The sequence below is a fragment of the Pollicipes pollicipes genome, unplaced genomic scaffold, assembly GCF_011947565.3.
Source record: "Pollicipes pollicipes isolate AB1234 unplaced genomic scaffold, Ppol_2.1 Scaffold_5724;HRSCAF=6776_pilon_pilon_pilon, whole genome shotgun sequence".
NCBI lineage: Eukaryota > Metazoa > Arthropoda > Thecostraca > Pollicipedomorpha > Pollicipedidae > Pollicipes > Pollicipes pollicipes.
The window spans coordinates 6,364,458-6,389,619 of NW_023596746.1; the positions used below are offsets into that span (position 1 = coordinate 6,364,458).

At 51.8% G+C, this 25,162-nt stretch overlaps 3 protein-coding genes across 3 annotated transcripts; all 3 read left to right on the forward strand.

Moving 5' to 3' along the window:
- The first annotated feature begins 4,663 nt into the window (after window positions 1-4,663).
- On the forward strand, window positions 4,664-14,578 carry LOC119102376 (photoreceptor outer segment membrane glycoprotein 2). The gene is made up of 8 exons (XM_037225746.1): window positions 4,664-5,571; window positions 6,229-6,382; window positions 6,551-6,690; window positions 7,303-7,376; window positions 7,703-7,850; window positions 13,921-14,002; window positions 14,066-14,194; window positions 14,540-14,578. Exons 1-8 carry the CDS (start codon window positions 5,300-5,302, stop codon window positions 14,576-14,578), a joined length of 1,038 nt encoding a protein of 345 aa, XP_037081641.1. The 5' UTR covers window positions 4,664-5,299.
- Window positions 14,579-14,706: 128 nt separating this feature from the next.
- On the forward strand, window positions 14,707-20,422 carry LOC119102377 (clumping factor A). The gene is made up of 4 exons (XM_037225747.1): window positions 14,707-14,742; window positions 15,783-15,902; window positions 19,221-20,304; window positions 20,367-20,422. Exons 2-4 carry the CDS (start codon window positions 15,786-15,788, stop codon window positions 20,420-20,422), a joined length of 1,257 nt encoding a protein of 418 aa, XP_037081642.1. The 5' UTR covers window positions 14,707-14,742; window positions 15,783-15,785.
- LOC119103619 (arginine/serine-rich protein PNISR) lies at window positions 20,381-22,445 on the forward strand. Its single transcript, XM_037227215.1, has one exon. It carries the CDS (start codon window positions 20,427-20,429, stop codon window positions 22,170-22,172), a length of 1,746 nt encoding a protein of 581 aa, XP_037083110.1. The 5' UTR covers window positions 20,381-20,426; the 3' UTR covers window positions 22,173-22,445.
- Window positions 22,446-25,162: the final 2,717 nt, after the last annotated feature.

The following is a 25,162-nucleotide window of genomic DNA, read 5'->3' on the forward strand; positions in this document are numbered from 1 at the left end:
TTTATTTGGTAGCGCTCTCTCTCCATGCTGACGCGCTGACAAAAATATCCTGGCATCATCCGGCGCGTGACATAACAGGCCATGTGACTTTGTGGTCACGTGACATGACGTGGGGCAAAAACTGGGCCGTCACTGGTGCTGACAAACGTGCTGACGACAGATCGAACGCGGCCTTCGGTGTTTTTATGCAAATGCAAAAGGAACCACAAACAAGTTTGGCGAGTTCCATACTCATGCGTTTTAAAACAAATTAGATCCGGTGGCTATCACTGAATCTTTGGATCAGTAAGAAGATTCTGGTGCACAATTTACAAGAATTTAAGGTATCTGGTACTTGTAAGGCAGAATATAAAATGTGACATTCTAGACACTATGAAGAAAAGTGATAGTGTTGAATCGCTCTGAATAGGTTTGGTTGTTTCAAAGGGCATCAAATTACACGTTAAAACTTTCCATAGGCCACAAAATAATTGTCCGGATATGGGTATGGAAATATGTGAAGAAACTGACAGAAGTGTGAATTAACCGCGTGTGGTGCTGGGATATTTCAACATCCCAGACTGGGGCATATAGCTCGGTCAGTTGTGAAATAGTCACGAAAATATCCTGCTGTTTTGAAGAAAATGTTCTCCAACAGGTGGTGCGTGAACCCACCAGAGTAGATGAGGTTTTGAGTATTGTTATGATTAATGAGGTGGGTTAACAGATGCTTTGTTAATAGGTGGGGCATTGGGAAAGTGGCCATAATATCGTCAGGTTCTCCTTGTGTCTAGGTTATTCAGGTAAGGCTCATCATGCTCTTCTTCCAATTTCTGCTGAGAGTAAACTTGAAGAACGTACAGCCTTTCTTTAACTTTCAGTGGGGAAATATTCTAACTCGTCTCATTGCCCATCGAGTGTGACTTCTGTTCAAGGACATCGTAGGACAGAAAAAATTCATCAAATATTCGTTCTCACATTTTCTTTTCAGGCAAATGCAAGAAACTAGTTAAAGAAAGCCCCCATGGCTGGCACAGACAGTGCACATTTTTACGACTGTGAAAAAGGAGGCACGTGATAGGAAAAAAGTGCAGGACAAAAGCAACAAGGCAGTGTATAGGATTGTAGCAAACAAGCTAAAGCAGAAATGAATGGAGCCAAAAGGTTGCCAGAAATATGGCTAGGAGGCACTTTCTCTGACAACCTTAAGAAATCTCTTAGTTTGTACAACTTCAAATCTAAAGGATCCTGTCTTGTTATCTGTCCGTTCGCGCCTTCCCAGCGATGGATCACCCACACGACGTTCCACAGTTGGCGTCTGTATTTGAACTGCCCCACCGGAGTCCAACGGAATCGCGCCAAGGTACACGGTGGCGCACAAGGCATAACAGCGATGTGGGGGAACTGGCTTCCAAATTGGGGACGCAATACATTTAACATGGGACATGACATGGCAGATCCTGTGTTTGTTCCCTCGAGGAAGATGGAAAGTCATAAGCGGAGAGCACGGATATTGCAAATGCCTGCAGTAGGCATTTTCTCCAGCTTTTACCAAGGAGACTTTGGGATTTCCCTGGAAAATGGTCAAATCCGACTCAAGGTAGTCCTGTGGATTTGATGGTGACCAAAGGTATGGTGGGAAAGCTTGTAGGAAATCAAGGTTGATAAAATGGCCAATCCTGACCAGACACACGGTAATGCGGTCGGCCATACGGTCGTTGATGCCCACCAAAATGGGATCAACATAACGCACGCACATATGAGGTATGAGGTATGAGGTACGAGACAATGTCCTCGCAGACATCGTCCGCGAGGACTTTTGCTCAGCCGAGGACATAAAGGCTTGGGTAAACAAGACTCCCAGTGGTGAGCCATCTGCATTACCATCTGTTTGGTAAAACAGATGTTAATGCAGATGGCTCACCATCAACATTACCATCATAGCATTACCATTTGTTTGGTAAAAAAGCTTCCATTTGGAACACCGGATGAGTGCCTTGATGGTGCACAACCTCAACATGGCACGCATGATGTGTTCAGGAATGCCTGATGTGGGCATAGCTTCATGGTCATGTATCCGACTTACAGTCCGCTTGTCAGAGACATTTGTGAACAGACTACCGACATCTAGGGATGGTAACATGCCTAGTCTTGTTCTTGGTTTTAGTAAATCGACGAACTCAAATAAGGACGTAAGGAAGCATGTGGATGGAACATGGATCTGAGTATCTCATTGTGCCTTTTGGCAAAGTCGCAAGTTGGTAACGGGCTTTGCGCTATTATAGGTCTCACTGGACCATCGGCATATGGACCATGGAGCACATGAGTTTTAACGTCGCCCTAAAAATATCCCGGCTTACATCCACCTGTGATCATTAGCGCAGACGGGGGAGGAGCACGTGCCCCCTCCCTTATGTTCCGAGGGGCCCGAAGGGCCCCTCGAAACCTATGATTAAGGGCCCGATTTGAAGGCCCAAAGGGCCTGAAAAGCCAGCTGGAGGCCTCACTCAGAGGCCCCGGCCCGCAAAGCCGGGCACTCCAATGCCAGCCAGAAGACCCTGTACGCTGATCAGGAGCGCACTGAAACGATAGGTGTCTAGATTTCGATCAGACACCCCCAGTAACGCACAGTCCGTGGCGGCTCCGTGGCGACATGGGCCTGAGGGCCCATTTCCCAAGTGGGGACAAAGCCGGAGCCAGCGATTTACATTGTTTGGGGCCCCACAGCGCCTAACAGAGACCCTGTGTTGTCAAGGAGCCCAGCATGCAAACATCTCAATTGAACAGGCATCGCACATCACGCGACAGGCATCACTTACACATGTAAACGATTTGAAGCTAGCACACATCACACATAGAGGCACATATCACGTTCGAATAATTGGCCATAATGAGCCCTGTATGTTAAGATTTGGTCGCCGACTTTTTATAAGAAAATATTACTTATTTTCTTGTCTTGGGGGTCCTGTGTTCTGTACATGACTTTAAGCTCTTAAGGAGGCATAGGGTCCATGCTTCCCTCGATTTCATCCTGAGCATGTTTTGCCCCCCAAAAAATGGTCACCGAAAGGAGTATTCCTTGTTTTGTTTTTAGCGTCTCGCGGGTGTTCATCTTATCTCAAACGAATAGGGCGCATGGACTGCCCGTCATAGACCATGTCCCTCTCATGTTTTTCACACATTTTCCACTTGATTTCGTAAACCACGTTTTGTTGCGTGCAAACCCCTTGCAACCCAGAACTGCATAAATGGCATCTGTCGTCACCCGGGCACTTAGTCTTTGAGATGGTGGATTTCAACAGAGACATTTTAAGCTTCTTGTCGTTTTTCCAATCTTTGCGTACGCGCAGTTCTGATTTCTAAACAATGTATTTGATTTTCCAAGGCAAATGCTCATCTGTGTAAGGCAGCGTTAAGAATCCGTGTTCCGATCGCACATGTTCGCGCCTCTCACCACCCATCCCCCCACGCGCTCTAGCCGTTTTTACTTCTTCCAACATTCTACCTAAAAATTGCGGAGATTATCCGTTACCCATCAAGCCCATATTTTGTTAATGCTCTTCCTATTCTTTTCACTACTTGATTAGTTGTTTAGAGCCGTATGGAACATGTTGGCGGCTTTCTCTTCCAGTTCCATCACCAGATCCAAGTACCATTCGCGGTGCTGCAAAGAGCAATACGTTATTGTCATCAGTTTAAAAATTTCGCAGGTGAAATATACGCCCGCAATATCTCCAAATGTACGATCTGGTGTCTGAAAGCGTTCAAAGATATTTCTTTCAAATGCGTTATCAATTTCGTCCACCTGTTGGCCACGGTCTCGGGTCAACCGCGGGGCCGACGCTTCGCGGCCTAAGGAGACTGCAACGTCTGACGTCGAGGTTTTGTAGTTGAGATACGTGAGCGCGCACGCTCAAAATTGCATTACATAATTCGTTCCACTAATCGATTCTGACTGAATGTTGAACATATCCAGGCAAACACGGTTTGCCCATATTAATACAAATTGTTGACCCGCTTTGATTTTCGGTCTACAAACAAGAAATCCTTGCTCTCTTTTTACCACCCAGATTAAAAACTCTGATCAAGTTTCCGTGTCATTGTAAAATGGGCGTCGGCGAAGTATTTCATGCAGTCATTTAATGCACAATTATTTCAGCCTATGTTTCAGTTATAGAAAGTAGAAAAATGCAACATATATATATATATATATATATATATATATATATATATATGCGTGTGTGTGTGTAGAAACATGCCGTCATTACTAAATTGGTCATATCCAGTGATCCTTTTTGGGGGACATTTTACTATCAGGGGTCTTTTGTCAACCCTGTCCCTTTCCCTTACCAAAGCTCTGGTTGCGCCCTTGATTGATATAAAACGAATCATTGTGAGATGGCAAACAATGGATGATCATGGCAGCATACATTCTCAGCAAGGCAGTACAGCAATCTTAGGCCTCAAAGACCGCTTTTGATTTGATGACATCTACCAGCATTTATCAGTAGCCCCCCACATCGCTGATTTAGTAGCCTTCATTTGCTCGCCACCCGCTTCAGAAGGTATTTCCGGAATGGAGGACCAATCATCAGCTGACCCGGAATTGTTTTGATCCATGCTTTCAAGGTAATATGCTTTCGTCACCACTCGGGGCACTGCCCTCGGACAACGTGTAGAACCAGGACAGTAGAGCACTAGAATGTAGAGCGGTGCAAGCTGTTTTGTTGAGCACTAGAACGTAGAGCAGTGCAGTTTGTTATAGGGCCTTGAGTGCAAGGGCATAGAGCAATGAAGACGGTAAGCACTTTTGCGCAAGGCCCTAGCTTTCAGGGATGATCTTCGGTGCGGCGCAATCGAGTGAGACATACTGACCTTGTGCCTGCCGAGCCTCTGCTTCCCGCGTTATCAGCGTGGGTTTTAAAGCATAGCAAGCTATAGGTTCCAGCAGCTGGGCCGTTAGGACGGAATCATTGATGTCGCATAGTTGTAGAATCAAGCAGCCTGATAGCCGTATTGGATTTCCCGGCCTTAGGGAGCGAGATATAGATAATGCATTTATGTGTATTTGCACACCGTGCTGATGCACAAACATTACATCACTTTCCACCTTTGATGATTGTAACAAGAGAATTTCTCCAGCATTTTGTGACAAATGATTGAAGAAAGTCTGCTTGAAGATGGGGCAGTGCATTGCCGAGTTTGTTCAGCGATGATGGTTGTTTCATGCTGCATTATGTGTAGCAAGCTGTTGGCTATATCACCTTAGTGCAAGTTGTGGATAAGGGCCACCACCTCAAGAAGAAGTTGAAGAGGCGACATGCAATGTCTCAAGATAAAGATGACGGAGACGTGCCGGTGTCGTGCAGGAATCGTCTTGTTCTTTCTAAACATCACCATCGTACTTGTGTGCCATGCGACAGGCGCCATGGGTCTCGTCATGAAACAAGAAGTGGCGTCAATCAGTGACTTCCTTGTCTTCTACAATACGAGCTCCTTATTTAAACTTCTGTTTTGTGTGTCCTTGCTATTTCTCGTCTTTCATCTCATCGGCGCAAAAATATGCTTCGACAGCGCTTTTTACGAAACCAGGTGAGCAACAACAACTGTTCGCCAATTAAATACTTGAATTGTTCACGAAAGAAAAACGGCGTAATTATGGCATTCTACTGATCTTGGAAATGTCGATTGCCCTAACGCTGTGTGCTAGAAGATTTCAAGGTGTCTCACCTGAAAAACTGAACGACTAAGACAAACGGTCCTGAGATTTCGCCCAGCAGAGGGCCAAATCGGGGCATTTAGGGTCGTTTCAACCAGCAGAGCCACACTTCGTCAATAAGGCATCCGATTTTGAATTTGGGAATTTTGTTGTGCTCGGAGTCCAACTTTGCAGTATCGTGGGACCTGATGGGTCCGTTGTCTTGTTGTAGAAGTCCCACGGGCGTCTTAAAGTGCCAAAAAGTACTGGGCCTGCTGTCAAAAGCTATCAAAAGTACTGACGGGGCCCCCTGGGGTCCCACCACCTCCAGAATGGGAGGGGACATGTCCCCAAAATGACCCCCCCCCCCCACACACACACCTTGGTTACGCCACTAGACTCAGACAACAAAGGCTTCTCTCGTCGCATGGTGTGCCGAGCTGAGTGGAAATAGCAAGGGTCTCACCTCGAGCTAGTGTTTGGCTGCTCCCTTGCGCTCACTGCGGCCCGGTACGCGTGTTGGAGCATGATGCGACGCCTGGGCGCCGCAGGGAGCGGTTCCACTCGGTGCTGTTCTACTGGCTGCTGGCCGGCTGTGCCCTGATCCCGCTCAGCGTGGCCGCTATCATCGTCCTTACAGCCCACCAGAGCCTGGTGATGCACGCCATCTCGCTCGGCTTCAAGCACGCCATGAAGAAGTACAAGGTGACTTTTTCAAGCTCGGGTCTTTTCGGTGCGCTGGCTTGGCAAGTGGTCGCTGCTTCCTCCATGGCGGTGGCGACGTTGGTTGGCATTGTCTCGTGTCATGATCATGCCATGATCGTGTCATGAGTGTGTAAAGATGAGGGATGCGTCGTCATGCCTTTACAACAGATCGACGCCTCGATGCGCGAGTACATAAACCGGCTGCAGATCGAGCACCAGTGCTGCGGAGCCACGTCCGTCTCCGATTGGTTCAAGGTCAGCTGGGTGGACGTCGGCAATACAGTTCCCATCAGCCAGCTGGCAAACAGGTGAGATGACCAACTGGTGGACAGGTTAGCTCCCCAGCTGGCAGACGGTTTATCTCTCTCAGCTAACAGACAGGTGAGCTGACCAGCTAGTGGACAGGTTAGCTTCCCCAGCTGGCGGACATGTGAGCTCTCTCACCTGGCAGACAGGTGAGCTGACCAACTGATGGACAGGTTAGCTTCCCCAGCTGGCGAATAGGTGAGCTCCAACAGCTGGCAGACAGGTGAGCTGACCAACTGGTGGACAGGCTAGCTTCCCCAGCTGGCGAACAGGTGAGTTCCAACAGCTGGCAGACAGGTGAGCTGACCAACTGGTGGACAGGTTAGCTTCCCCAGCTGGCGAGCAGGTGAGCTCCAACAGCTGGCAAACAGGTGAGCTGACCAACTGGTGGACAGGTTAGCTCTCCCCGTTAGCGGACAGGTGAATTCCTCAGCTCAAAAACATGTGAGATCTTCCAGCTGCTACGACTGGCGAACAATAGCCGAGTTTGGCACCGCGTGAAAGCAAACCCCGTGTCGCATGTGAGGTGTCAGATGCTCTCTGTTTTGTAATTTGTGCGTGGCTGCATGCTACCGCTGCTCACGGTTTCCGTACGCTGGCGCGCTGGGTTTCAGCCGCTACATGCAGGCAAACGGCGAGTTCCTCCCGCGCTGGGCACCGTTCAGCTGCTGCCGCCAGGACTCCATCGGTGCGTTCGTCTCGGCTTTCTAGCAGTCGACGTCGGTAACCGCAAGACTCACGGCGATAGCACGCTGCTGTAACGTTTAAACGGTCACCACAAGAGCCGAACAGTCCTGTGTGGGACAGCTTACCAATCAGGGCTCAGTACTATTCTGTTAATGGGTTATGGTAACTCCTAAGTCGGCGGAAGGGTCGCCGGCCCAACCAAATCCATTCACCGTCCAAACAAACACATAACTCCTGCGGAAGCTGTTGTTCAGCAGCGTCTCAAAGCAGCTGGCGCGTGTGGGAGCGCAACCAACGCGCACTTTAATGCTCCGTGTTGTTTTTCAGGCGCGCCTTGCGAGTCGGTCACAATGTTCTTTCAGCCAAAGAAGAGCGCAGACTGGGTGAAGAAGTCAAAAATATACTCGATCGACTACCTGTCTCAGTTTGACAGATACAAAGCTGTCTTCAAAAACGTGTCAGCGATGCTCCACGAGTAAGTGCATATGATATTAGGAAAAGACCACGTTATATACATATATTAAATATCACAGCTACGACACATTTTGCTGCACAACGAAAACATTGCAAATTATATGCTGTTGCGTTTGCTTGATGAGGGTTGCGCATTTAATGCTGAGTGCAAATTGGCTGCCGCTCCTGCACTTTCGATCATTGTTACTGTACTGATGTCAATAATTTCACTGGCTCGGTGCGACAGTCACCGCAGTTATAGTTGTTGTAGTGGTTGTAGTTAGGGCATGCCCATCTGCACCCGTGCCCTCGGCCCGGATGGCAGCAGTCGGTCTCGCTATCCTGCGTTACCCGTGGCATGCCTGTTGCGACGGCGTAAACACGGCAAACACGGACCGTCTCACGGTAAACACGGCATTACCGTCCGTGTAAACACGTACGGTAATCTGGGCCCGAGCAGCCGCCGCTGAGCCCGAACATGCCCCGAGGACCTCGACCTGGGCAACACTGTAGTATCCTTCATCCTTGGTCCCCTCGCCGTGTGCCGGTACCGGCACCGTGTCAGCATCCCATCCCTGCAGGACCCCTGTTTGGGTCACCTAGTGTTCTTGATTCCTCAGTCACCACACGTGTGGAGTTCTAGGGTCCTCAATCAAGCCCTTTCATATCGTATCCCTGCAGGACCCCTGTTTGGGTCGCCGAGCGTTCTTGATTCCTCAGTCACCACACGTGTGGAGTTCTAGGGTCCTCAATCAAGCCCTTTCATATCGTATCCCTGCAGGACCCCTGTTTGGGTCGCCGAGCGTTCTTGATTCCTCAGTCGCCACACGTGTAGAGTTCTAGGGCCCTCAATGAAGCCCTTTCATATCGTATCCCTGCAGGACCTCTGTTCGAGTCACCAAGGGTTGTTTATTCCTCAGTCACCACAGGTGTGAAGCTCTGGGGTCGTTAAGCAAACCCTGAAATCTTTTGCAGCCATTAGGTTGGTCTTGCAGGTCTCTTTTTGCAGGGTCACACGCTGTTGACTTCTTACAGGGCTCTTCCCTTGTCGTTAGCATGCATGTACTGTGACTTCCCCTTAAAGCGACTTACTTTATGAGCGTTCGTCGCCGAGCGTTCTGGATTCCTCAGTCACCACACGTGTGGAGTTCTGGGTTCTCAATCAAACCCTTTCACATCGTATCCCTGCAGGACCTCTGTTCGGGTCACCAAGGGCTGTTGGTTCCTCAGTCACCACAGGTGTCAGTCTGTGGTCGTTAATCAAACCCTGAAATTTCTTGCTTGTTTGTCTTTGGTCAGTTGGTCTTGCAGGTCTCTGTTTGCGGGATCACACGCTGTTGACTTCTTTCAGGGCTCTTCCCTTGTCGTTGGCATGCATGCACTGTGACTTACCCTTAAAGCGACTTATTTTATGGCCTCCCAGAAGAGGGCCGCTCACGGAGTCACACTCGTCGTAAGACTCCACCTCAGTCGCGTAAATCATCCGCCGTCATACCCCGATGCACCCTATCATGTGAGTCCATGCCGCTTCCCTACATGACGTGCAGTTCAAGTTATTCCAGCCATCACCTGTACATGCCTTGGGTAACCCCATTCCCAAGCACCTTTTAGTCAGGTGTGCGAGTTTTTCTAGTCGTGTTTGAGTCGTATATCCCTTTCAACGGCCTTGAGGACTGACAGCTGGGATTGACAGTGTTCTGAAAATGATATTTTTGCATACACTTTACTATTCCTGACTTTCCCCGGACCGTTAAACAGGTGGTAGATGGAGGTTGGATGGTCAGGGCTCACTTAAGACATTCTTATCCCGCTGCTTTGTCGTCTCACTCGTCAGCGCAGAGAACACTTTTTTGCCAGAGAGATCCGCTTTATAACCATGCGTTAACCTTGCACTCATCTGCGTGTCGGTCGGTTGACCAATTTTTCATCCAATTTAATGTATACGTCCGATCCAAAAAGTCTGGTCCCTCCTCGGGCAAATTCTCCGACAGCAGGCTGCCTATAACAGCGACACATTCTACCGAAAAGGTGCTTGAAATTGTGCAACGATCCTCGTGTGCTTCCCTCGGCACCTCTCTCCCCGGACCTGTGGAGTGGCCTTCCCCTCCGTAGCGAACGCGCGATGCTGCCTTTTTACTCAAAGTCCTTATCTGGCACAAGGTAAAGGTTGCGGTGGTTGCAGCATAACAAAGACTGTTGCATGGCCTCTTCAAGAAAGGGTCACACACTGACAGCAATAGTTTGAGAGTCCCATGGTCTGAACACAGCGGTTCAGTGAGTGTGTGTCGACGAAATTTTAGTGAAACTGCTATGACGAGCTGCGGGCTCCACTGGCGCATGCGCATTGTGAAACGTCATTTAAGTTATGTTTTGAGACGCGTTTGAATGTTTCATAGCTAGGTCCACTGCTCCCGCAGTGGCCTCTGCAAGCAGTAATCAGTTGCTTCAATCCCAATTCAGTGTTGCTAGAGGACCGTATCTGCCAACCAAGGGCTTCCCCAGGCTTCGGCGTTGATGTCAAACTAATTCCAGTCACGTGCTTCGCCGGTTAACGAATGATTGTCATCCAGTGTCGTTGGACCCGCTACCAGAAAGGTGTCCGTAATATGGGCCGCCGTCTTGAGGTACGGAACACCGTTTTTTAGCCACGAAACACCGTTTTTGAGCTACTCAACTTCACACTGGCCGCTCCGAAAAGGGATTTTTGCCTTATTCCTGGCAATTTTTACGATGGGACATAAGCTTTCCAAACACGCTGATTGTCCTAACTTGTTCCATCACCAGATCACTTGAAAGAGGTGCCGTCGTTCTCGTCAGCCTGCTTTTTTTGCGTATGGTTCGTCTTAACAAAAGATGACAAGCAAACTCCACGCGTTTCACATTTTAGAACTCTCTGTTTATGCTCCGCGTTTCAGGTTTTCTCAGCCGGGTAGTCTGGAGAAAAGAAATATTCACCAACTACGCCCATGTCTGCTGAACCCTAGATAACTTTGAACAGGGTAATTAGGAAGGAGGGGAACGACTTTGGCTGGCCTGCTGCGAACGCGCTGCCGATTCGGTGGCATGATCACTGATAGTGGCATCATATCAGGGCAACACAAAAAATATGTGAGGTAGGATAGAACTTCATACTAACGACGCCAGACGGCGGCCGGGCGCTCGTCGGTCTCCTCTGGCGGGCCATGCGTGTGCCGTCCACTCCACACCAGCAGCGGGTAGCAAATAGTGTGGGGAGGAGGGTGTTCGCGCTGGTAGCGACACGTCTCATTGACGTGGCACACAACGCCGTCGGCGACCTCTCCGCCGTACACGGTGAACGCCTCGCCGAAACACCGAGACACCACACCACCACCCGCCACAAGTAGCCCGCTAGGGGAGGGCCCGTGCGTCCCGCCTACCGAGCTCACCGCCGGGCCCGCTGTTCTCTCAGTTGGCTGTGCGGGCCCTCGTCCATCGGCCTCGGAAGTACCGGCCAATCCTCAAGTGGCTGCCCGCCGGGCGGAGTCAGGACTGTGGTTTTTGTGGAGTCGTGCGCACTTGAGATGTAGACCAACTGGAAGCGAGTTGTCTTCTATTCGTTTTCAGTGTTCAGCGGGCTTCGTTCGTCGCTAGCTCTGCTGTGTTCTTTCTCGTTGAAGTTTCTGTTACGACGTGCCAGCGGGCATGTAATGTTACCGCATCCACCGTGCGACCGTCCTCTGGTTAGGCAGTTCAATGGTGCTGCAAGCGGGGGAGAGCCGGGGTAGCCGCAGGGGCCACCCGGGCAGGCCAGAAACCGCCAGCATCAGGTTCCGGGACGGCCTGTAGCGAAGTGGCAGACAACAGGATGTGAGATGTTCAGCATGATAATAACAGTCTAGCGAATAGCTTTCCCACTGTTTGATCCTAGGCGGTCTCTCTCAGCAGATCCTTGCAGTCAGAGGCGGCGGATGAAGGCAACATAGGTAGGGGGTCGGGGGGGAGGGGGGCAGCCGTCCTTCCAATGTCGGGCAATGGTAACATTAACCGTATGGTTGTGCATGTCAAGAAAATGGTAAAATCAAAGCCCCATCTCCATGGAGATTCCACGGAAATTGTTAGCAGCCTGGCAGCGTTTCACGCCTACAAAACAAGCGTTATATCAAAACCGTGTAGAAAACAAATGACTCAAAAGCAATAGCTAGAGACAAGAAGGCTTTCCTTCTTATGTGTCAGCCGGCCTCGAGATCTGTGCAAATGAAGCTTCCACGTCAAGGGCCGTATGCCTTTTGCCGCGTATCGTAGCGTCTGAAAAATATGAATACAAAATAACTCTTGTGTTTCCCATGGCACGAATTTTCCGTGTTGCGGATTAGATCACCTTTACAGATAGAGGCAAGTTTAAGATGAACCAGAGTAATGGCTAGGTTTGTCCTTCGGACAGGTGCAAAACGTATGGTAGCTTCCTCGCACGTCAAAGTATGCGACCGGCGCTCCGCACTAATCGAGACAGCCCGCGTTCTGGGTAGGGGATGATCTGAACATGGGCACGTATAGAGAAAGGACGGGTGGGTAGAGTCATGCCCCCGAGACGCTGAAAAAGCTTGAACCACAATCTCGGTTTTCAAGAAACTGGCGCGATCTCTATGTGGAGCTTGGCTGCCTTTACGATGAGAAGCTAGATCCAGGAAATGCTGGTACTCGGGTCCAGCTGTGCTCTTGGCCATGCGGCACGCTGTCTGGGAAGGGCTTGTGGCGGTGGCGGAAGTCGGTCATCCACAGCGGGAGACTCACAGAGCGAGGATACCCACAGAGCCGGTAGGCGCACGGAGCGGAGAGGCCAACAGAGCGGACAAAGTTAATGTTTATCGATATCGGGAGTTCGTTGCTATGAGGAGTGATATAGAAGTGTTCCTGAAATCGTGGTTATGGCTGTGGAGGTGGAATATGAAGTTCATGTTGTGTCATATGTCATTTGTTCGTGTCATGTTTGTTCGATGTGATGAAGAAACTGTACTTTTTGATAGCCAAAGGCTCTTTTCCAGGGCATTTCAGTCTTCCAGTCCCACAGCAGTCTCAAAACTGGTGTAGTTTTTGTGCGCAGCGTCACTTGGCGCGTGTGGCGAATGGGCTTTCAATCTTGACAACCATGCTGCCGTCCAAAGGTAAAAACCCCATATGTTAATTTCTGGCCATTTTGCGTTTTTTATGTCATCTGATTCGTCTTCATATGCTGAATTCAGATATTCAAACCAAAAGTTGAAGTTTGCACAAGCTTTTAGGTACAAGAATGGGCTAAAAGCTGGTGAAGATCTGAATTCATGGTTTTAATCACCAAATTCAGCATGAGTAGACGAATCAGACGACATAAAAACGCATAACGGCCAAAAATGTACATATGGGGTTTTACCTTTGGACGGCAGCATGGGTTAGATCGTCGCCACTCCACTAGGATAGCTTTAGTGCTAAATTTTCCGAATGTGTTTGTGCCGTTTGTGCTCCATGTGGACGTTTATAGCAAATTGCTGGTAGCTGTACTTAGTTACTGGATGCTTTTTAAGCCTGTCGCCAGATGACAGATTGATTGATCAGATTGATTTAAATGATCAGATTCTGATCGTTGGCCGATTGTTTTTCACGCTCCAATAACTGATGTCAAATAGTGTCCATGTTATTGTGTACTCAGTGACATTTCCTGATCCCTCACATCCAGGCGTTCACTTTCTGAAATCTGTTGAGGGGGAGGGGCATTGTCAATCAAGTTCACCTAACCTACCAACAAAGTCCACTTTTCCCCGATCTCGGTCACCTTGGTTTACGATCCCAATGGGAAAATTTTACTTAAAAAATTTGTCGGCTCCTGAATTGTTTTGGTGTTGAAGAATGACATTCCAGTCGTGCCGACGTGGTCGTATAATGATGTGTAATGATGACGGTGATATTGCTAGCGATACATGCAGCTACCTAGTGTACCTGCGGCACCCACACTTGCTGTATTCATTTGCCCAACATTCCCTTTTTGGGGTAGGGGCGAGGGTTCAGAATAGCAAGGAGGGGCTCAAGTCAGCATTGGGAGCGGCCCACCAGCAGCGTGGGGCGCCTGAATACAACAGACGCGCCCCTGCCACCCCCAGTCCGCCGGAGGCCATGATGCGCCGGGGTCGTCGGACTGTGCAGGGTCGGCGCGCCACGTTCGACGCGTTCCTGCGCGGCGGCGCGGGCGGTGGTCACGGCGCCGCGCCGCCTCCGCCGCCGGCCGCGCCACCGGACACCGACCAGAGCAGCCCGGAGCGAGACGTCGCCGTGGAGACGATGCGGACCCTGCTGGAGGCGCGGGGCGTGAGGGCGCAGAGCTTTCCGGCCGCAGTGCTCCGCCACCTCGGCGCGCCGCCGTGGCGCGGCCGCATGGTGTGGACTCAAGACAACATCTCCACGGCAGAGAGCGGCAACCTCGACCAATGTGGGACATTTGTGAAACTTCTGCCGTGCCTCCGCTGTCGGTGTAGTACGCGGCTGGATGGAAGTGATCTGTGGTAGATGATGCTGTTTTTGAGACGTATTTGAGATATGTGAAACAATGTTGGCACGGTATGTGTAGCTAGGTAGAAAACCTGTTCCTCTAACAGGAAGTGCAAATGTCGGATGCAAGAATGCTCACGTTTTTACGTCCACCAGCCCAGACCAGATGAGGATGCCCCGTCCGTTTTGGTTGTTCCGCCCGCGTGTGCATTCGTGTGCCGTCGCCACCGGCAGTACTGCGACTGGATGGCCGCGACGAGGCCCAGACCCTGAAGCTGTTGCAGTGGCACTCCTTCAACCAGGTGGGCTGCGCCGAGCGGATCGGTCGCACCGCCCGCCTCACCATGCGCTCCGCCGCCGTGCTCTTCATCTGCGTGGCCGCGGCCCAGGTCAGTCGCTCCGCCGCCGTGCTCTTCATCTGCGTGGCCGCGGCGCAGGTCAGTCACTCCGCCGCCGTGCTCTTCATCTGCGTGGCCGCGGCGCAGGTCAGTCGCTCCGCCGCCGTGCTCTTCATCTGCGTGGCCGCGGCGCAGGTCAGTCACTCCGCAGCCGTGCTCTTCATCTGCGTGGCCGCGGCGCAGGTCAGTCGCTCCGCGGCCGTGCTCTTCATCTGCGTGGTCGTGACGCAGGTCAGTCGCTGCGCCGCATCTCGCCACGAGCGCCAGCGGCTCGGGCGGTACAGCTCTTGTAGGTGCTGCTATTGACAGGATGACATTCGAAATCGGGCGAAACGCGACTCAGGCGGGTCCTGTCCATAATCATTGATGTTGTGGCCTCTTCTGACATGCGTACGGATGCGGCCCCATGTAGGTCAAGAACCGACGCATGAATGACCAATAAAATAACCGCATCGATAGTGAGTAGACGAAATAACGAGTGGGATGGACTTGAACCGGGTTCATATTAAGACTTGTTTGATCCAGCTGCAACAATAATCGTGAGTTCAGAACCGCTAGTCATGGCCGTGGAAGCGAAAGCACGCGCTTTTATTGCACGTCAATATTCTCCATCGTTCGTATGGGAAACTTACCACAACTTACGAATGTTCCATCCTTAATGTCGAGGCGGCCGTGCCTGTGCCATGCGCCTGATAGCCCTGGGCGCCGCCGGAACCCTCGTCCCACGCATTTCACACATTCTTCTCGAGCACGCAGCTTTGAGTAAACGCGTCTGAGCGCCTTCAGCATCGGCTGGCTGTGCGGCCGCTCACCGAGCCCCGCCGGTGAGCGCGGCTGCCGTGCTGGTGCAGGCTCTTGTACCTGTGCTGCAGGTGGTGATCGTCATCCTGGGCCGGTACACCGCTGCTGTGCTGGTGCAGGCTCTTGTACCTGTGCTGCAGGTGATGATCGTCATCCTGGGCCGGTACACCGCTGCTGTGCTGGTGCAGGCTCTTGTACCTGTGCTGCAGGTGGTGATCGTCATCCTGGGCCGGTACACCGCTGCTGTGCTGGTGCAGGCCCTTGTACCTGTGCTGCAGGTGATGATAGTCATCCTGGGCCGGTACATCCAGACGTCGATAGACACGGCTTACCGCTGGGGTAACCCGATGCTCTCTGCCCCCGGCTACCTGTTCGGCACCTACGCGGAAAAACCAGAGGTGAACGCCTTAGTTCAGAGGGGTCTGCGCTTCGATCGCATGGCGCTGCACAGTTCGGGCCAGGGGATTTGCTTCGTGTGCGTATCTTTACGAGGGAAAACATGTCTGCACGGAGTGTTTCAATGAAGAGAATCAGATGGTTCGTGCAGGGTTGCATGCCTACGCAGATCGCTTCCTTTGGTTCATTGGTTGGAAGCAAAGTGAGCTCGTGGTATCTAAGGGCTTGGAAATTGGGCGTGCCAAAAAGTATTTGTATTATTTTTTCTTGAACGGACAAGCAAATGTCCAAAAGCTGCCATTTTCAAATATGCCAACAAGCTGTCAAATCTAAATGGACCTCGAACACCCAATCGATTGACAATTTTCGCTTTCAGCTTGACCATAAGACCCTTGATGTGTCTGGAGAAAACTGTTGGAATATCTCTTTGAAAGTTTAGAAAATTTTAAAGGGAGTTCTCCACATTTGTATGGCGTTTTGAACAGAAATACCCATGTTGAAGATCATTTACTGCAGTTCACAGCCCTGCTCTTCTTAACACCTGAACCTGAGCTACACGTCCGTGAAGATGCGCAGACTGCGTCGTGCAGACTATTTCAAGGATCCCAGGCATTCGTGCCGCCATAATAATGCTATTCATATCCTTCCATTCCATTACCCATGTAACAGTCGAACTGTGTTGTCTAGAGCCGTCTTTTCCATTTAAAAGTGTGCCGATGGCTATAAGTGAGATTGTTCCATCATGTCTTATGCTTGCAGCAAGATCTTCAAATGATTCACATCAAATTGTTTGAAACACTTCCGTTTTGAAAACATTGCTTGCCGTAGATCACTAGACCACTTCAAACCGTTTTAGGATGACGTAGATATCATGCGAGAGGATGCAGAGTAAGAACGTCACACACCCAAGACCTTTATGAAGGCGACTTCCGCGTCCTGGTGTCTCCGTCGTGGACGGCGAGGAGCCCACGGAAGAGGCGGATGCGACAGTAATGACCTCAGGTGGTACGAGCGCGCCTGAGGATGTGGCTAGTCCTACGACATCTTGTACAAAAACATCCACTCCAATGAAATATAATTCAAAGACATGTGCTCCAAGATGTCCAGTGCTCAGGCGTCTACTCAAAGAAAGTCTAGTCACAAGAAAGCTAGCCCAAGGAACCATGGTACAACGAAAAGTGATTCTAAGAGATTTGGTTCAAGAAGCTCTTGTCCAGCAAGGCTAGTACGGGGGAATCCAGTGCGAAGACCAATCCGAAGAAGTCTGACCACGCGTAAACCATTTCCGAGAAACGAACACCGAGAAGATAAAGACTAACAATGTCAGCCCGAAATGCAGCTGAAGTAACGAGAGCAAGTGGACACACAGTCCGAGAAGAGCCTCTGCAACCGTTCTTCGAGGAAAGCAGCGAAGCATTCCCGGGACCGTCCGAAAGTCGAAAAACGCACGGTGGCCTTCCAAAGGCAAAGCTAAGGTGACGAGCATGAAGTCTAAAAAGAGAAGTAGCAAAAAAAGGAAATGAAAGGTTCACGCTGTAAGGCATAGTGCCTATAATAGCATGTCCACTATCCGCATCAGCGGGTGTTTGTCACGTGCCAGTCCACTCCAGCCGATGTTGTTCCTAGTTTTTCCGGGTTTTTTTGGCGGCTGGGATAGACACATGGCGTTTTGCCCTCGGTTCCTCCATTGTGTGAGCGCGCTGCCGTGGAGTGGAGCCTGAGCCCCTCGAAAAGCGTTGCGCGCGTGTTCGGGTTTTTGGTCGATATGCTTGTGACCGGAGCGGGTTTGTAATAAATCATTGTCAAACCCCGATGTCGTGCTGCGGCATTTTGTGGAATGTGGAGACATGTTCGACGTCTGCAATGTTGCGTCACGAGCCAAAATGCCAGACGAATGAACGACGTTAAGATGGGGGGCCGAGAGTGGGGCGTTTGACACTGGAGGAGGAATGCAATGCTGTTCGCCGCACACCGGTCCCCAGTGAATGGTAAAGGGCAGGTGGACTATGGTCACTAGCCGTAAGTGTACGGGCATGTCTTGCTAAAAAAATGTGATCCCGTTCCTCGTAGGTTGACGTGGTCGCAGCTAAAAATGCTACATTGGGACCTGTCAGTCATGGCAGATGATGACGTGCACGATACGTGCAACACGCGCCCGGGTGGCCGGTTGGATACCCTTCGCTTGGGAGGGTGGGAGTCAATTGACCCCCTGAGATCTCAGAAATTAAGAGAGCTAGAGACACCAAATTCACAGGGCGTGTCGAACTGTATGTAAACTCATTTGTGTCAAAATTTGGGGTTCCTAGGTCATGGCCTTCCGGTCAAATAAGGTCAAACACGATCGAACTCCAGATTGGTGTCCAAAGTTTCCCCAGAACCCAGATACATGTTCTAAGCAAAATACCAGCGGTGTTCATTTAATGCATTATGTTTCTAAAAGCAAAGTGTTGACCCAGGTCATGTTAGGTTAGTCACCCATTGTGACCTTTAGGAGGCCCATGAAATATGTATAATGCGGTTCCTGTTATCAATAAATTCGAAATGAGCACCAGAAACTACCCCACACAGCAAACTCTGGAGTAATGAAGCAGGCTAGTCTTGAATTTAGTCTGACCTTTTCACCTGACCCTAGGCCAGTGAGATATGTTCATTCAATAATTGTGTTGCCTACGAAAGTATTTCAGAGATGCATGACTTCGTCTAGCCCTCCGCTGTTGCATCATTTTGAACAATTTCCTAGCAATTGTCTTCGCTAAATTCATGGCATGACTGACCTGCCGTATGCCACCGATCTTACAAGGCACATCTACAGTTTGGATATCAAACGATCCCCTAATCATCTGTCTACAGCTGCTATGCAAAATTTGGCGTGGCTACGCTGCACCGTTCTGAAGCCTTTCCGGGAAAACCTTTAAGGTTTTGGTTGGCCTCCGCCCACCTCAGCGCGTGCAATTAACTGTTTTAGACATGAAGCATGCAGAAAATCCCACGGTTTACGAGAGAGGCAGCATACATCACTGGCAACCAGGGACCCGCCCTCGGAAGTTCGTAGAATAGTGAAGGAAACCGATAGCATTATCAGTTATAGCTTGGCTGTAGGTGATCTGGGCGTTTTGGGAGGGAAAGCTTGTACAGATTATCGAATCATTAATCGGTTAATATTAATACACGAATTATGCAAACACGTCATCCAATATAACTGTCAGGAAAAACGCGTCGTGCATAAATTACATAAGATTACCGATGCGTTCGATGCATGTTGCGCACCACCACCTCTGAAGCTTCTGCCAAGAAATTGAACCGCTGTGTCATCTTTTTAGGACGTTGAAAGTCTGCTGCAGGAAGATCTGGTGGCCGGCCAAGTATTGGACTCGATGGAGAGCGACACCGATCTGACGAGCGCCCACGACCAGCTCTCCGACCTCCTGTACGTCGACAACAGCGACGCCTCGCCTACCGACTCGGACAGCTCGGACAGCGGCACCTCTACCGATGGTGACGCCCTAGACGGCGACAGTCTGGACGGCACTTTCACCGACGGTGACGCCCCAGACGGCTACAGTCTGGACGGCACCTTCACCAACGGTGACACTCCAGACGGTGACAGTCTGGACGGCACCTTCACCGACGGTGACGCTCTGGACGGCCACCGTCTGGAGGACGACACCCCGGACAGCGACAGCCCGCACGTCAGCTCTCTGGACGGCGGTCTGGGGAGCGAGGGGCAGGGGCGCCCGGAGCGCCCCGAGCCTCTGGGGGACGGGGTGACGACCATCCTGGGACCGAGCGCCACCGTCACCCCCGCGTCGACAGAAGTTGGGTGGCAGGGTAGCCCGGAGGCGGCCAGTGTCGGTGACGATGGTGACGGGGTGGGAGACGAAGAGGACAGCGACACTCCCAGCGTAGACGAAGAGGGTAGTGATACTCCCAGCGTAGACGAAGAGGGCAGCGACACTCCCAGCGTAGACGAAGAGGGCAGCGACACTCCCAGCGATCAAGACTGGTCCTCAGTCGAGACTTCCGAAGACGAGCAGGATTACGACGAAGATGAAGAGGGAGATGACGGGGACGGCGACGGCGGAGGCTTCTTCGGAAGGGTTGGCAGGTTTTTCCGGAGGAGATCGGCGGGCAGCGCCAACGCCAGAAACGGCGACGATGGTAGGGACCCCGGCGGCGACGACGACTGGTCAGATGAAGCTGACAGAGACGGTGGAGCCGATGACGATGACGACGACGCCGGGGACTGGAGTCTCGGCGGGGGTGTCGAACACTTTGGTCAAATGGTTGGAGACGGAGTGGCCGACGCCGCCGGCGGGGCCGCCGACTTCGTTGGTGGACTGTTCAGTCGAGGAAGGTCGGACTCGGCTGACGACGGTGACGACGATGACGGCGGCGGTGGCGGCGGTGGCGGCGGCGGTGGCGGTGGCGGTGGCGGTGGTGATGACGATGATGATGCAGGTGGACAGCACCAGCGGCGAGCGAGCCGTGGACAGACCGGCGAGGAGCGCCACCAAGGGCGTGACCCGATGCACAGTTCCTCGAAGACGAACGCTAAAGGCGAGAAGGGAACGGATGCCCACAAGGATAGCACCTCCAGCTTGAAGCATAAGAACCGAAAGGGAGATAAAGATAAGCCTGATGGTGATCACGATGCGAGTGGAAAACGTAAGTCAGACGGCGATCTGGACAAACACAAACGGAAGGGTAAAAAAGACAAAGAGAGCGATCATCTAAAAGGTCAGCATAAGACCAGTGAGCATGACAAGCTGGATAAAAAGAAACACAAGAAAAATAAGAAAATGGACGATGATAAGAAGCATTCGAAGTCAGGTCATGAGACCAGCGACAATAAAGATAAGGATAAAAATGACCGTTCAGAGAAAAAACGAAAGAGTGGAAAACATGACGTGAAGGGCAGTGACAAAGAGTCTGGGCACAAAAAGAAAGGAAAACACAAAAAATCCAAAGAGCAGGATGAAAGCAAGAAGTCTGATGACAAACATGACAAGTCTGCCCGGAAAAGGAAGCATGACCCCCAAAAGAAAAAACAGCGTACGGAGAGTAGCGGCGATGGAGAGCATGGAGAAAAGAAAAAACGCAAAAAGACTCACGCGGATAAGACGCATGCCGATGGAAAGGCTTCACATGAACGGAAAGACAAATCAAAGTCTCCTAAGGCAGAAGACCACAAAAGTGATTCGGGAAAGAAGGGTCGTCATTCCGAAAAACGTACTGACAAACATCATAGAGCAAAGCGTAGTGCAGAACGTAAAACAGGGAAGTCTGACGATTCACGTACCAAAGGGGAGCATGAATCACGGAAAGACAAACACCAAAGAAAATCTCGGAAGCGTGACACATCTGGTCATGCAAAGTCAAAATCGTCCAGCTCAAAGGATGGCAAACACGCAGATCACAAATCTAAAGGAAAGCACGCATCTCGTAAGGAAAGATCACGTAGCAAAAACAAAGAGCATTCAGCCCGATCCAAGGACAGCCACGGTTCGGGAAGCAAGTCATCGTCAAAGACGCGCTCGTCGAAAGGGAACCGGAGCAAATCTCATCGATCAAAGGGTCACAAGAACAAGTCCAGCGCTTTAAAAAGCTCCAAAGGCAGCAAAAGTTCAAGAAGTAAGTCATCGAAGTCTTCAAAAAGCTCAAAACGAAGCAAGAGCTCGAGAAGCAAGTCATCAAAGTCTTCAAAAAGCTCCAAACGCAGCAAGAGCTCGAGAAGTAAGTCATCGAAGTCTTCAAAACGCTCCAAACGCAGCAAGAACTCAAGAAGTAAGTCACCGAAATCTTCAAAACACTCCAAACGCAGCAAGAGCTCAAGAAGTAAGTCATCAAAATCTTCAAAACGCTCCAAACGCAGCAAGAGCTCAAGAAGCAGATCGTCTAAGTCCCGCTCATCGAGCAGGAGCCGTGGGCGGTCCCATCGATCAAAGAGCAGCAAACGCTCTTCCAAGCATCGGAAACGCCATAGCTCAAAAGACAAGCGCAGGAAGGCCAAAGGCGCTAAACGCCACAGTTCGAAGGACAGGCGCAAGAAAGCCAAACGCGCCAAACATAAGAGCCGGAAGCACCGCAGTAAGAGCAGACGTGCGAAGTCAAAAAAGCGTCACAAGCGCTCTAAAAGCAGATCGCGCAGCAGCAAGCGCAGGCACAAGTCACGCCGCCACAAGTCTAAGCGCGGTAAGCGTAGCGGCGGCAAGAGGTCGCGATCAAGAAAGCACAAGAGTCGGGGTCGCTCAAGGAAGGGTCGTCGCAAATAAGGCCGATCGGTTGCAACGGAGCGCACGGCAGCCGCAGAGTACGCTGTTGAGTGCCAGAGTAAGCGTTAGTACCAGAATGGTTCGAAGTGGTCATGCAATGTCGACGGAAGCATTTTCCTCTTGCCGCGGTACCAATTGCAAGACCATCCCGCAAGGCACCGCATTTCAAAAAGGCGCCGCGGTTTGCCTGTCATTTGCTGCGAGCAATGCAAGCGTGTCAGCGCGCGCGCGCCAACCACGGACCATTTGAGCGGGGCTCGAGCTTGATCGACTTATGGCTGACTCAGGCGTGACCGGGAGCTGCGATGTGGCGGGAGGAGGCAGCGGCGGCCGTCGGCTCCAGTCGCACGAGCCGCTCCGCACAGACACTCACGGCTCGGGGCGTGACCGCCTCAGTCCGCCCGGTGCCGGGAGCTGTCAGCCGGCCGGCCACGGCGGCGCGGAGGCTCAGCCCATGAAAGGTCGGCCACGGCGGCGCGGAGGCTCAGCCCATGAACGGCCGGCCACGGCGGCGCGGAGGCTCAGCCCATGAAAGGTCGGCCACGGCGGCGCGGAGGCTCAGCCCATGAAAGATCGGCCACGGCGGCGCGGAGGCTCAGCCCATGAAAGGTCGGCCACGGCGGCGCGGAGGCTCAGCCCATGAAAGGTCGGCCACGGCAGCGCGAAGGCCCAGCCCATGAAAGGTCGGCCACGGCGGCGCGGAGGCTCAGCCCATGAACGGTCGGGTCTTTAGCCGCCCACAGGCGCCAACGCTGGTGACTGTCGTCCTCGTCATCGCATTGGGCGTCAAGGGCATTGCAGGGTCGTGCGGTTCGTATCAATGTCCACGTTATCGCAGCGGAATAAGTCATAGCGAGTGTTCGGATGTCACTAGTTTTCGCCGCACAATATCTTGTAAGTGTGTGTGTGGGGGGGGGGGGGGGATGGAGAGATAAACAGAGTCGGCCAGCTGCTCGAGACCGTGGTACGAATCAAAGCCGAGCGCATTGCCACCCAATATGAGCCGATCTCACACTATGCTTGCGTTATCGATCTCACACGAACTTTAATTCAACAGAAGTGATCACTGCAGGCACGCGGGTGGGTAGGTCATGAGTATGATCGTCGGGCACGAACACATCAACTTCTAATAACGCGTGAAAGCGGTCCTAACGAACTGGGAACAGCCAAGACGATTACTATGCCTAAGCATTCACAAAACGAGCGCAGGAGACCTCAAGGTTACACTATTACTGCCCATCCGCCCACGGTCTGCTGGGCTGCTTGGAACCATTTAGTAGAAAACGTGCGATACACGGCACGTCAACGTGCCTGTGCTATGGTAGCTTCATCGCAGATATGGCGGTTATGCGCGTTGTGTATGAAAATGCCACCAAACTTACATGGCTGGAACAGTGCAGTTTTGAGATGAACACATGCGGGGCACTCAATGCCTCATTGGAAATCGTAACCAGCGTCATCTCCAGGTCCCAATCACCACGACCAGCGGCAGGTGGGGGCAATGTTTCATTCATTGGCACCAAGCGGCACGGTGGGAGGGTCGCCAACTTCGTCTACACCGCGTCCAGTCCTTTGTAAGACGTGATGCCAGTCCACCAACGTGCAGGTTCCCGACCATAATGCGCAGAACGGAATGGGTCTAGCGAGGTGTAGCCGTCACGTACGTCGCACAGGACATCACTTCATCCGAGTTGTCTTGAACTCTCGTGGTCCGACTGAACCGCGTTACTTTATGTTCTGATCGGTGACCTAATCCACAAGCCACCAGAAACGTAAGCTCCCTGCAAACATATATTGCAGACTTATGACGCATCAAACAATTTTCGCCAAGCATCAGCGTTGACGACAGTGGCGCCACCATTGCAGTTACAGAACGTCATTGAGTCAACTGGGTATCTCAGTGCGTACCCCCCCCCCCCCCTTCTCCCCCCCCACGCACGCACACACATATTCCAACTGAGAAGTACAAAGTCACAGCCCTATTCGCCACCATTCAATTAACAGTTCATGACTGCACATTGCAAACGTGGCGAGTGTAATAAAGTTTCTGCCTTTCATAGCACATGCCAATAACATATTACTACAAATGAGAAGAAATTCCCTGGTTGAAAACGTCAGCTTCAGATATTTCTCTTGACAGCACTGAAATGTTCCCTGAAATCCTTTGTTGAGTTTTAAGGACACGTCAACAGCATTGATTATTTGCGTCCCTGAAATTCGTCGTTCAAAAAACAATTACTGTTATGGGCAGCGACAGCACCAGCACTGCCCCTCACGTGCCAGACGCGTTCAGGTCGGCCTCCCAGAGGACACGGTAGCCGAGTCTCTGCGCGAGGCGCGCCTTCAGCCGCAGCAGTCCGACGGCGCTGTCAGGGCCGCGGCCGAGCCGCCCGTCCGGCCCGTCCGGCGGCGGCCTAAGCAGCAGGTGGCCGTCCACCAGCTCCACACACTCGCGCTCGCCGGCGCCGTCCACCAGCACGCTGGCCACGTTCACGTGCGGCACCGGGTGGCCGAGGTGGACGCACCGGTGCGGCCGGGCGAGCCGCAGCCGCTCGAGCAGCGTCGCCAGCCCCGGCCGGTGCGCCAGCTCGCGCCGCAGGTCCGGCGCCGGCAGCGACTCGGGTCGCAGCGCCGCCTCCAGGCTCGGCAGGCGCAGCTCGGTCTCCAGCGAGGCGGCCAGACGCAGCAGGGCCAGACGGCTTAGCTGACGGCTGCGGCCGGCTTCTGCCGACGGAGGGCGCCACGGTCCGCTCATGGCAGCGACGGAGAGAACGCCTAGCTCTCGAGGAGGTGGTACGCGTGGTGAATGGTGGTAATCGCGATGAGCGTGCTGATGTTAATGATGTTAAATCACAGTAGTGGCAACAGCTTCTCAGTAATGCAGTTCACGAACGTGGTAGCAGACTGTGCACCGACAGCCGACTTGCTGGACTCAGCACGGAGGATGGATGACTGGTGGTTACCCTTTAAAGGTTCCATGTTACACAGTG